Source organism: Lithobates pipiens, unplaced genomic scaffold, assembly GCF_037356315.1.
Source record: "Lithobates pipiens isolate NorthernLeopardFrog02 unplaced genomic scaffold, aLitPip1_a1.2 Scaffold_79, whole genome shotgun sequence".
Taxonomy (NCBI): Eukaryota; Metazoa; Chordata; class Amphibia; order Anura; family Ranidae; genus Lithobates; species Lithobates pipiens.
This window is the reverse complement of record NW_027507902.1, coordinates 90,485-104,001: the sequence shown is the minus strand read 5'-3', so window position 1 is coordinate 104,001 and position 13,517 is coordinate 90,485. Positions and strand designations below refer to the sequence as shown.

The following is a 13,517-nucleotide window of genomic DNA, read 5'->3' as shown; positions in this document are numbered from 1 at the left end:
AGGCGATCCTGGCAAGGCACGGGACGGAGGCAAGGCAAGGCACGGCACGGGACGGGACGGAGGCAAGGCACGACACGACACGGGACGGAGGCAAGGAGGCAAGGCACGGCACGGGACGGAGGCAAGGAGGCAAGGCACGGCACGGGACGGAGGCAAGGAGGCAAGGCACGGGACGGAGGCTCGGGACACAGGTAGGCTGGACACACACACACACACACACACACACACGGACACACACGGACACACACACATGGACACACACACACAGGGATGGATGGATGGAGACACACACACACAGGGATGGATGGATGGATGGAGACACACACACACAGGGATGGATGGATGGATGGAGACACACACACACAGGGATGGATGGATGGAGACACACACACACAGGGATGGATGGATGGATGGACACACACACACACAGGGATGGATGGATGGATGGACACACACACACACAGGGATGGATGGATGGATGGACACACACACACACAGGGATGGACGGACACACAGGGACGGACACACACACAGGGATGGACAGGCATATCTCACCCTCGGCTTATACACGAGTCAATAAGTTTGCCAGTTTTTTTGGGGGTAAATTGGGGGCCTCGGCTTATATTCGGGTCGGCCTATACTCGAGTATATACGGTAATCTTTTTCGCTGTCTCTTGCAGCATGGGCTTCCTGGGCTGCTCCCGCCAGACCTTAGGTAGAACTCCCACCCTCTCACGCTCTCCACCCTCACCCCTTGGAGTCATCTTACCCGCCACTGGGGATGATCTGGTCTTAGGATGGAAAGTCCGTGAGTCCCTGGAAGAGGTGGTCAGGTTCTCTGTAGCCAAGTACCTCTCAACCAGATCCACAAGTTTATCGGCATTTTCTGGGTCTCCATGGCTTACCCATCTTTGGATGGCAGTAGGAAGAGCTCTCAGGAAACGATCCATAACAACACGTTCCACAATGTTTGGTGCGGTCAAAGTCTCTGGCTGCAGCCACTATCTGCTCAGGTGAATGAGATCATACATTTGAGACCTGGGGGGTTTTCCAACCTGAAAAGTCCAATTATGCACACGCTGAGCCCGGACGGCCAGGGTGACACCCAGCCGTGCCAATATTTCTGCTTTTAGCACCACATAGTCTTTTGCTTGGTCAGGCTCTAGGTCATAATAAGCTTTCTGCGATTCCCCAGTTAACAGAGGGGCCACCAGTCCAGCCCATTGCTCCTTAGGCCACTTTTCCCTTTCAGCAGTCCTTTCAAATGTGGTCAAAAACACCTCCGGATCATCCTCTCCCGTCATTTTTGTCAGTAAACGGCTCACACCAAAGGATGCGGTATTATTGTAACCACTTGCCTCATTGGTCTGCGGACGTTGCTGTATTAATGTCTCTATTTGCTGTCGAAAACTCTGCTCTTGCTTCTGCAACAGGTCTATGAAGCGGGGTTCAGATCGCTGCTGGGCTTGTTGCTGAGCTTCCAGACTCTGCAGGTGAGCTTTCTGCTGGGCTGCAAGGCTCTTTTGTAAAGCCGCATTTGTTTGCTGCTGATTTGCATTTGCTAGAGCCAGCTGTCTCAGTATCTCCTCCATGCTGGCCTTAAAAAAAAAAATGCCAAAATTCTCCACCAACTGTGAGGGGGTTAGCTCGGCAGCGGGTGTGTGTGACCCCCTGGATGGGTTCACAACACAAAGTCAGGCACAGCAGACAGCGTTGTAGGTGCAAAAAAACAAAAGATGCGGTTTATTTATGCTACATGCAGTGAAACATATAACAGCCAAACAAAAATAAAACATGAAAATAAATCCTGGTCAGCTTGACCTCTAATTACACACATGGATTCCCTGTCTAACAACTGAGTGCAGCCTTGTGCAGCACCAGTCCCTGTCTCTGTCTCTGTTGTAGAGGTTTGCCACACAGGCGTTACCTCACCGCACAGAACAGGTGTCACACTCCCCAGTCTTTACAAACACAAAACTGGTTCCAGGATGGAGCATCTCCCTAAGCATGCTGGGGTTTTTGTAGAGGTCTTAATGAGCCCACTTACTTCAGCTGGGCTCATTAACTCTTCCCCTCTAGTTGTACAAGTCTGCATAAAGCCTGAATCTAGGACACACATATTTCCCATCCTGGATACAACCAGGTGACTTTACCTGCGTGCTGCCACACTAGATACACCACATCTATGGGCCTTCCTTTATCTAGATACACCACGTCTACGGGCCTTCCTTTATCTAGATACACCACGTCTACGGGCCTTCCTTTATCTAGATACACCACGTCTACGGGCCTTCCTTTATCTAGATACACCACGTCTACGGGCCTTCCTTTATCTAGATACACCACGTCTACGGGCCTTCCTTTATCTAGATACACCACATCTACGGGCCTTCCTTTATCTAGATACACCACGTCTACGGGCCTTCCTTTATCTAGATACACCACGTCTACGGGCCTTCCTTTATCTAGATACACCACGTCTACGGGCCTTCCTTTATCTAGATACACCACGTCTACGGGCCTTCCTTTATCTAGATACACCACGTCTACGGGCCTTCCTTTATCTAGATACACCACGTCTACGGGCCTTCCTTTATCTAGATACACCACGTCTACGGGCCTTCCTTTATCTAGATACACCACGTCTACGGGCCTTCCTTTATCCAGATACACCACGTCTACGAGGCTTCCTTTATCCAGATACACCACGTCTACGGGCCTTCCTTTATCCAGATACACCACATCTACGGGCCTTCCTTTATCTAGATACACCACGTCTACGGGCCTTCCTTTATCTAGATACACCACGTCTACGAGCCTTCCTTTATCCAGATACACCACGTCTACGGGCATTCCTTTATCTAGATACACCACGTCTACGGGCCTTCCTTTATCTAGATACACCACGTCTACGGGCCTTCCTTTATCTAGATACACCACGTCTACGGGCCTTCCTTTATCTAGATACACCACGTCTACGGGCCTTCCTTTATCTAGATACACCACGTCTACGGGCCTTCCTTTATCTAGATACACCACGTCTACGGGCCTTCCTTTATCTAGATACACCACGTCTACGGGCCTTCCTTTATCTAGATACACCACGTCTACGGGCCTTCCTTTATCTAGATACACCACGTCTACGGACCTTCCTTTATCTAGATACACCACGTCTACGGGCCTTCCTTTATCTAGATACACCACGTCTACGGGCCTTCCTTTATCTAGATACACCACGTCTACGAGCCTTCCTTTATCTAGATACACCACGTCTACGGGCCTTCCTTTATCTAGATACACCACGTCTACGAGCCTTCCTTTATCTAGATACACCACGTCTACGGGCCTTCCTTTATCTAGATACACCACGTCTAAGGGCCTTCCTTTATCTAGATACACCACGTCTACGGACCTTCCTTTATCTAGATACACCACGTCTACGGACCTTCCTTTATCAGTCATTCTGTCCTCTGATAACCATGGAGGGGCTTCCTGTGACGTGTCATGGAGGATAAACACTGCAGTTTTGGTGACTGAAGCCCCCCGATTCCCTTGTGAAGGGTACAGGTCAGCACAGAAGATATAGTCACATGACAGGAGGAGGCGTTGTAGGATAGTGGGAGGAGTCACAAGATGGTGGGATGGGCCCAATAACATTGAATAGGGGTATTATTGGACAGGTCAGTAAAACTCTGAAGGTCATGTCGGCATCCGGGGCGCATTTCGAGTGAACCAAACCGCATATCACCGCAGCGCCGTCTGGCTCGGCGCCATAAAAAAGTAAAAATCAGGGACGCCTTTCTCTGTTTCTCGCAGGTAATGATGACCAATAAAATGAATGGGCGGAGCTACCCGATATCACAGATCTGAGCTCCTCCTTCTCCACTGCACATCACAGTCCTCAAACCCTCCCCCACCCCCCACCACACTACTAACCGCCTCCCACCTGCCATATAGACCAATGACAGCAGAGCGGAGCCATGTCATATGACCACGCCCAGTTTAGGCTCTTCACCCATGTGATTGGCTGTGTCCAATCACAGCTGATCCCATGTAAACAAGGAAATAAAATATATAAAAAAAGGGGCGGTCTTTTTTAGTTTTTTTATTATTTTAGAAAAGATAAAACCCCGCCCAACGGTGATTAATTATCACCAAGAGAAAGTTCTATTTGTGTGAATAAAATGTGTAGAGTTTTGTATGACCGTGTAATTGTCACTCAAAGTGCGACCGCCATGAAAGCTGCAAATTGTGCTGGGCAGGAAGGCGGGGGTGGGGGGGTCTGGATGGAGGGTGGGAGCTGCAAGATAGTGATTGGCTGCTTGGATGAAGGGCGGTCCTAGCAACCAATCACTTGCTTGATAACCTTGGGCAGCTCCCGCCCTCCATCCACAACAGTCCTCCCTCCCGCTGTCAGCTCTGTGAGGAATACTGAGTGACGATTGGTGGAAGAAAAGGCTCCTAAATGCTGTGACAGCTGAGACTCCTCCCACAGTCTGCCATCTAGTAATGCCTGATAGAGGAGTCACACCACGGGGGGAGGAGTCACACCACGGGGGGAGAAGTCACACCGCAGCGGGAGGAGCCACACCGTGGGGGGAGGAGCCACACCACGGGGGAGGAGTCACACCACGGGGGGAGGAGTCACACCGCGGCGGGAGGAGCCACACCGCGGCTGGGTGGAGTCACCCCGCGGCTGGGGAGAGTCACCCCGCGGCTGGGGAGAGTCACCCCGCGGCTGGGGAGGGGTCACCCCGCGGGGGGGTCACACTACGGGGGGAGGAGCCATACTACGGGGGGAGGAGCCACACCACGGCTGGGGGGAGTCACACCACGGGGAGTCACACCACGGGGAGGAGGAGTCACGGGAGGGTGGGGAGAATCACACCACGGGGAGGAGGAGGAGTCACGGGAGGGTGGGGGGAGTCAGTGGATGGTGGGAGGAGTCACGGGATGTGGGAGGAGTCCCTCGATGGTGGGAGGAGCCACACGATGGTGGGAGGAGCCACACGATGGTGGGAGGAGTCCGTTGATAGTGGGGGAGTCACGGGATGGTGGGAGGAGTCATGGGATGGTAGGAGAAGCCACGCAATGGTGGGAGGGGTAACGGGATATTGGGAGGAGTCAGTGAATGGTGGGAGGGCCACAAGATGGGAGGAGTCCATTGATGGTGGGAGGGGTCACGGGTTGGTGGGAGGAGACGGTGGGAGGGGTCACAGGTTGGTGGGAGAAGACAGGAGATGGTGGGAGGAGTCACGGTATGGTGGGAGGAGTCACGGTATGGTGGGAGGAGCCACAGCAGCCTAGAGGCGATTCAGTTCGCATTGTGCGCTATATAAGTATTTCATTCATTCATTCATTCAGGATTGTGTGAGGAGCCACGCGATGGGAGGAGGAGACAGGGGATGGTGGGATGACCAGGGGATGGTGGGAGGAGTCACGGGATGGTGGGAGGAGTCAGTGGATGGTGGGAGGAGCCACAGGTTTGTGTGAGGAGCCACGCGATGTTGGGAGGAGCCACGCGATGTTGGGAGGAGTCAGGGGATGGTTGGAGGAGTCACGTGATAGGAGGGGTCAGTGGATGGTGAGAGGAGTCACGGGATGGTGGGAGGAGCCACGTGATGGGAGGATTCAGTGGATGGTGAGAGGAGTCACGGGATGGTCGGAGGAGTCGTGGGTGGAGTCACACACTGGAAGATGTCACAGGATGTGGGAGGAGCCACACAGTGGTGGGAGGAGTCAGTTGGTGGTGGGAGGAGTCAGTGGATGGTGAGAGGAGTCACTGGATGGTGGGAGGAGCCATGTGATGGGAGGATTCAGTGGATGGTGGAAGGAGTCGTGGGAGAAGTCACGGGATGTGGGAGGAGTCAGTTGGTGGTGGGAGGAGTCAGTTGATGGTGGGAGGAGTCACAGGGTGGTGGGAGGAGTCACACGATGATGACAGCAGTCAGTGGATGGTGGGAGGAGCCACGGGGTGGTGGGAGGAGTCACGCAGTGGGAGGAGTCAGTTGATGGTGGGAGGAGTCACTGGGTGGTGGGAGGAGCCACATGATGGTGGGAGGAGTCAGTGGATGGTGGGAGGAGCCACGCGATGAGAGGAGTCAGTGGATGGTGGGAGGAGTCACATGATGGTGGGAGGCGTTACGGGATAGTGTGAGGAGCTATGCGATGGAGGGAGGAGTCACTGGATGGTGGGAGGAGACAGGAGATGGTGGGAGGAGTCACACAATGGTGGGTGGAGTCACACGATGGGAGGAGTCAGTGGGTGGTGGGAGGAGTCACTGGATGGTGGGAGGAGTCACACAGTGGGAGGAGTCAGTGGATGTTGGGAGGAGCCACGCCATGGAGGGCACCTGATGTAAGGGGCACTGTTATGGGGCACTTGATGTAAGGGGCACTCTGTTGGGGGCACCTGATGTAAGGGGCACTCTTATGGCGGCACCTGATGTAAGGTGGTTCTATTACTTACAATGTGGATGTGATTGGCTGACGTTTGTGTTCTTTCTTTGTCTTCCATCTTGTTTCGGGTACAGATAGTTGTTGGTGGAAGGACGGAATAAAAGGGTCCAGCCAGTGAAGGGGGAAGAGCTCAGAGTAATGGAGAAGAGGAGTGTCCTGCAAGGCAGAATCCGGGGCTCAGAGAAGACCGCTCACCATCAACATCTCCAAGGCCAACACACCACTGGAAGCTCTGAGGATCAGCACTAAACAGCTGCCCCGCTAGGAGGTAAAGCCTAACCTACTAACAATGTCTTTGCTACAAGTCACCCCCCAGTATCTGCTGATACCCCACATAGTTACAGGTCACCCTCCATTCTACCCATACTCTAGGCCACCCTCTGACATCATAATCTCCCCTCCCCCCACTCCATAATCTCCCCTCCCCAACTCCATAATCTCCCCTCTGACACCATAATCTCCCCTCCCCCACTCCATAATCTCCCCTCCCCCCACTCCATAATCTCCCCTCCCCCAACTCCATAATCTCCCCTCCGACACCATAATCCCCCCTCCCCCCTCCGACACCATAATCCCCCCACTCCATAATCCCCCCTCCCCCCACTCCATAATCCCCCCTCCACCAATTGGTTTGGACCAGCGCACAAAGACATTAATGGCTGTGTGTTGAGTTATTTGGAGGGGACAGGAAATGTACACTGTTATACAAGCTGTACACTCACTACTTTACATTTTAGAAGAAGAAGAAATGTGACTGAGGGGTGTACTTACTTTTGTCACATACTGTATATTTACCTAGAAAAATGGTGAGGTGTTCTATACTTATTTTACCCGCTGCTACCCACCTCAATACCAGGCACTTACACCCCCTTCCTGTACACACCAATTTTCAGCTTTCAGCGCTCTCACAGTTTGAATGACAATTACTCATACAACACTCTACCCATATGAAACTTGCGTCCTTTTTTCCACACAAATAGACCTTTCTTTTGGTGGTATTTAATCACTAGTGGGGTTTTTATTTTTGTGCTATAAATTAAAAAAATTTGTTTCTGTCATAAAATTTTTCTAATTAGTAATTATGGGGGGTGTGGGGTGTATGGAGGTGGGAGGTATGTACATGAGGGGTGCGGAGTGTACGGAGGTGGGAGGTATGTACATGAGAGGTGCGGAGTGTATGGAGGTGGGAGGTATGTACATGAGGGGTGTGGAGTGTATGGAGGTCGGAGGTATGTACATGAGGGGTGTGGAGTGTATGGAGGTAGGAGGTATGTACATGAGAGGGGTGTGGAGTGTATGGAGGTGGGAGGTATGTACATGAGGGGTGTGCAGTGTATGGAGGTGGGAGATATGTACATGAGGGGTGTGGAGTGTATGGAGGTGGGAGGTATGTACATGAGATGGGTGCGGAGTGTATGGAGGTAGGAGGTATGTACATGAGGGGTGCGGAGTGTACGGAGGTGGGAGGTATGTACATGAGAGGTGCGGAGTGTATGGAGGTGGGAGGTATGTACACGAGGGGTGTGGAGTGTATGGAGGTGGAAGGTATGTACATGAGAGGGGTGTGGAGTGTATGGAGATGGGAGGTATGTACATGAGAGGGGTGTGGAGTGTATGGAGGTGGGAGGTATGTACATGAGGGGTGTGGAGTGTATGGAGGTGGGAGGTATGTATATGAGGGGTGTGGAGTGTATGGAGGTGGGAGGTATGTACATGAGGGGTGTGGAGTGTATGGAGGTGGGAGGTATGTACATGAGGGGTGTGGAGTGTATGGAGGTGGGAGGTATGTATATGAGGGGTGTGGAGTGTATGGAGGTGGGAGGTATGTACATGAGAGGGGTGTGGAGTGTATGGAGGTGGGAGGTATGTACATGAGAGGGGTGTGGAGTGAATGGAGGTGGGAGGTATGTACATGAGGGGTGTGGAGTGTATGGAGGTGGGAGGTATGTACATGAGGGGTGTGGAGTGGACTGGTATGTCCCTGCACAAAATGACATTTCTAAAGGAATAAAAGTCATTTAAAACTGCTTGCGGCTTTAATGTAATGTCTGGTCCCGGCAATATGGATGAAAATCATTGAGAACAAAGGCATGGGTACCCCGCCCCCAAGCCCATTACCAGCCCCTTTGGGTCTTGTATGGACATTAAGGAGAACCGCACACCCAAATTATAAAAAGGAAAGGCCTGAGGCCCCCAGGCCCTATATACTCAGAACAGCAGTATACAGGCGGTCCAAACAAGACAGGGACTGTGTAGGTTTGTTATTAAGTAGAATCTGTTTGTAATTTTTAACTGGTACATTTTTAAAGTGTAGCTCCAGCCAAAAAATCTATTTTTAAGCTTTTTGGAAAACATAGGGAAGGGTTATCACCCCTGTATAATTTGTTTTGCTGTCTGTGCGCACCTGTTCAGAAGATTTCACCTCACTTTCTGTCCCAATGACAATTGGATTGTTAAAATTTGGGTTTTTTTGTGAAACAAGGAACTCTTACAGGAGAGAATTTCCCTTCCTAGGGGTAGATTTCCTCTCACTTCCTGTTGTCTCCTTCTGTTTGAAAGTAGGAGTTGTTTGTAAGTTGGATGTTTGAAAGTAGGGGCCTGCTCTATATACTCAAAATATAAACGCAAAAATGTGGGCCTTAGGTGTTGGTGTTGCCACAACACTGTAATCCCTCACAGTTACTCTGGGTGGGCGCAGGAACGGGCCCTGCTGTGAAATATTAGATCAAGAATTGTAATTACATGCCCCTGAACAGGGGCAGAAAAATTGGGCCTTAGGCACTGGTGCCACAACACTGCAACCCCTTACAGTTACTCTAGTTGGGGCACAGGAATGAGCCCTGCTGCAAAGTATTGCATCAAAAATTGGCCTGTGACCAATTATGGCTCTCTTCGCTGACGCCGCTGTGAGTGGCCAAAGCATGCGGGTCATCGTGCATGCTTGGCCAATCATCAGCCAGCAATGCACTGCTATGACGCAGTGCATTATGGGCCGTGACACGCCGCTCTAATTTGGCACCAACGGACCATAATGTTCGATCTTCCTCTTGAAATCGAAGCTCATCCCTAGTGGTGAAGTATGGGGCAAGATTCCTCACCCTGCTGCCATTCCTCATTATATTTCTTAGAAAAAAGAAGAAAAAAAACACATACAAAGACAATTAAGGTGCGACCAATCTTTATTGGAGATAAATCTATAGATGGAAATGATTGTCGGGCTTCGGAGAACAGTGACGGTTGACCTAGGACTCCTCAAAGGCAGGGCCTTTTTACACTAAGCCTAAACCTTAAGATGATTCAGAGGAAGGCGAAAACCCCCCCGGCCAGATGGGCTCCAAGGGGGGGAAAAATTCCTTCCTGACCCCCTAAGGCGATCGGATTGTCCCTGAATCATCAGTCTAGGGTGCCCAGTTCATCTCATATAGAGAAAAAAACCATACATAGAACCATACAGAACATATGTATTGCAGGTATGTATGCAATAAAACACACCTACCTGCTTGTTCACAATCATCTTTGGGGCTCATTCAGAATATATGCATTGAGCATCCGCACAGATCAGCGCCCCCACACTGATCAGTGCCTCCGCCCGCCGCACCGATTCCTTATGTTTTCTGTGCCCAGCCCCCTACAGGAGGACTGGTGGTACCCCCTTATTGGTGGCCCTGGTGGTGGTATGTAGACATGCTGTGTATGATGGTATGCATGGTGCTATATACGCAGGTATGTATGCAATAAAACACACTTGCATGCTTGTTTACAATCATCTTTGGGGATCATTCAGAATATATGCATTGAGCATCCGCACAGATCAGTGCCTCCCCCACTGATCAGTGCATCCGCCCGCCGCACCGATTCCTCATGTTTTCTGTGCCCAGCCCCTACAGGAGAACCAGTGGTACCCCCTTATTGGTGGCCCCGATGGTGGTATGTTTGGTACTAGGTAGGCATGCTGAGTATGGTGGTATGTATGGCCCTATGTATACATTCTATGTATGGTTCTATGTATGGTGTAGGGAGATCATTGCCAGTGTGCCACAATTATCTCACTCAGTACTGCTTGTGTTACCGTCTCACAGCAGGCAAATCTCTTTTGAGGTCAAATACCCTCGGTTGGTGGTGACGAGGCTCTTCCTTCAAATGGTGATGAGGAGGCCCTCTATTAATGTCATTGCCCCTCGGATGGTGGTGACGAGGCTCTTCCTTCAAATGTTGCTGACGTGGCCCTCTGTTAATGTCATTGCCCCTCGGTTGGTGGTGACGAGGCTCTTCCATCAAATGGGGCTGACAAGGCCCTCTGTTAATGTCATTGCCCCTTGGATGGTGGTGACGAGGCTCTTCCTTCAAATGGGGCTGACGAGGCCCTCTGTTAATGTCATTGCCCCTTGGATGGTGCTGACGAGGCTCTTCCTTCAAATGGGGCTGACGAGGCCCTCTGTTAATGTCATTGCCCCTCGGTTGGTGGTGACGAGGCTCTTCCTTCAAATGGGGCTGACGAGGCCCTCTGTTAATGTCATTGCCCCTCGGTTGGTGGTGACGAGGCTCTTCCTTCAAATGGGGCTGATGAGGCCCTCTGTTAATGTCATTGCCCCTTGGATGGTGCCGACGAGGCTCTTCCTTCAAATGGTGATGAGGAGGCCCTCTGTTAATGTCATTGCCCCTTGGATGGTGCTGACGAGGCTCTTCCTTCAAATGGGGCTGACGAGGCCCTCTGTTAATGTCATTGCCCCTTGGATGGTGCTGACGAGGCTCTTCCTTCAAATGGGGCTGACGAGGCCCTCTGTTAATGTCATTGCACCTTGGATGGTGCTGATGAGGCCCTCTGTTAATGTCATTGCACCTTGGATGGTGCTGATGAGGCCCTCTGTTAATGTCATTGCCCCTTGGATGGTGCTGACGAGGCCCTCTGTTAATGTCATTGCCCCTTGGATGGTGCTGACGAGGCCCTCTGTTAATGTCATTGCCCCTTGGATGGTGCTGACGAGGCTCTGTGTTAATGTTATTGCCCCTCGGATGGTGGCGACGAGGCTCTGGGTTGATACTGGTTTTCCAGTGGTGAGTATTAGGCCACTGGCTGCAATTCACATTCTCGCTCAGGTAGGAGAAGCCCTCAAATCTCTCCTGCCGGTGTGGAACCTCATCTCTCCCAAAGTCTTCATTTTTAATGAAAGCATCCCCTGGAATTCCTTCCCCCAGGTCTTCCTCATGCATCTGGAAAGAGAAAAAAGTATTTTGTCAATGTTTCTGATCGATAGGGAAATAATCCCTAGAAATCCCCCCATTGTGCTGGGACTCCTCCCGTATACTTACATGTCGATTTGGAAATGGTGGGCGTGAGTTCCCTTTCTCTAGCTCCTTCCAGTCCACCTTGCTGAAGTAGGGGTGTTCTCTGATGTCTCTTACTAGACTCATCCGCAGCTCTTGGTCTTTACATAGGAACTGTAAAAAGGAACAAAATATAATAAGATACACTGGAATAACATGAACAATCTATGAACAATGTAATATTTGATTCTGATTCTCTCTATTATTTTGCCTTCTGACCTGCTACTACATCCTGATTGGATTGGATGGTAGCATGGGGCCTTATTTGTGTCATATTAGTTCAGAATAGTTATTAAAGGAAAGAAACATCAGATATTTTGCAATTAAATGTGAATTAGGAATGTATTAAAAAAGAGATTTCTATGAAATCTGCACCTGCCATGATTTTTCTTATGACTCTGGCAGTCCCAGGGGAGTTCTATATGTTGTCTGTGCACGGAATGTCCCCAGAAATTGAATTCAATGTGTGCGATTGGCCCCATCACTATCCAATGGAACCACCCGGACCGTAAATTAAAAAGGGCTGCTTCTTTCCTTATGACAGGGGAAGGCAGATCCTTCCATTAAGCAGTCAGCTTGCTGAAAGTACAGCTATGACCTCCATCGATATGTGATGGTAAGAAGGTGGAACCATGTTTAATAAAATCCTAATAAGATATAATGTATGCAACAGGGAAAGAACATTGTCACTTAAAAGGTGTAAAATTTCTATGTATACTTACCATCTCTATGACGTCACGGAGATACGGGTTCATGCTATCTGGATAATGCGGTTCCCTTGTGGTCACGATCTTCACTTCTTCCTCTGCGGACTCCCTGCCGGTCAGAAATGGATGTCTGCCGAAAGCCATCTTATACACGATTATTCCCAGAGAGAAATAATCAGCCGCTCCGAAGTATGGAATGTTTTGAAGGGCCTGTAGAAACATAAAGAGAAAAAGAAGGATGAGCTGATTGTTGGGTAGAGGACGGAGACGACTCAATGCTGATATATGGGATCTATGAATCCTCCCAGGACTCCTAAAATTGTGCTCAAAAGACCTCAAACCAAGGCGGAGCTTGTGAATATTGGAGGTGGGGCTTTAGGTCTCACAGAGACACAAAAGGAAATTGGCTGAAATCTTCCAAATTGAGGTAAATTTCACCAGAACAGGTGTGCCCGTTGAAGGTTTCTCCTCCCCTCGTGTTCTGGGGAAATATCTAAAACTCTAACTTTCTTTCTCAATGACAATGGTCACCAATACAAACCAATGGGGACAAATACCCCTGGAATATTGTTCCAGCCTGGAAACCCACTGAAACCAACCAGGTCACCAGTAAAGAAATTCTTAATTTAGTGAAAAATGACCTCCCTTTAGCTTATCTCTATATCCCATTATAACAAATATTACAATTAGGTCTAATATCAGGTGGAAAGCAAGTATCTTACCTCTGGCGACAAGTACCCTGGTGTTCCCGATTGTCCTTGAATCCTGCTGGACTCCGTGACGCCCATACGTGCCAAGCCGAAATCGGCTATTTTGATGTGTCCAACGTTATCCAAAAGAATATTTGCAGGCTTGAGGTCTCTGTGGATGATCTCCCTAGAATGCAGAAACTGCAGACCACAGATCATTTCTGCTATGAAGTATCTGATGGGGGAAAGAGATAGAGGAATTAGCATCACAAATCATCACAGAGTAATGAAATCTAAAGATGAAATGACTTCCCCCTGTAATACATAGGGGTTTGGA

The 13,517-nt window shown here is 50.1% G+C and overlaps 1 protein-coding gene across 1 annotated transcript; it reads right to left on the bottom strand.

Annotated features, from left to right (window-relative positions):
- Nucleotides 1–9,620: 9,620 nt before the first annotated feature.
- LOC143960012 (uncharacterized) lies at nt 9,621–12,989 on the bottom strand. Its single transcript, XM_077468270.1, has 2 exons — nt 11,770–12,989; nt 9,621–11,670 (listed from the first exon to the last, which is right to left on the bottom strand). Exons 1-2 carry the CDS (start codon nt 11,869–11,871, stop codon nt 10,525–10,527), a joined length of 1,248 nt encoding a protein of 415 aa, XP_077324396.1. The 5' UTR covers nt 11,872–12,989; the 3' UTR covers nt 9,621–10,524.
- Between the last annotated feature and the right edge of the window lie 528 nt (nt 12,990–13,517).

Excerpts from the sequence above, each read along its gene's own strand:
- LOC143960012 (XM_077468270.1), bottom strand. The coding sequence starts at position 11,871 with ATGAGTCTAGTAAGAGACATCAGAGAACACCCCTACTTCAGCAAGGTG. Across the intron at positions 11,671-11,769 it reads CACCATTTCCAAATCGACAT|ATGCATGAGGAAGACCTGGG; the intron begins GTAAGTATACGG and ends TTCTCTTTCCAG.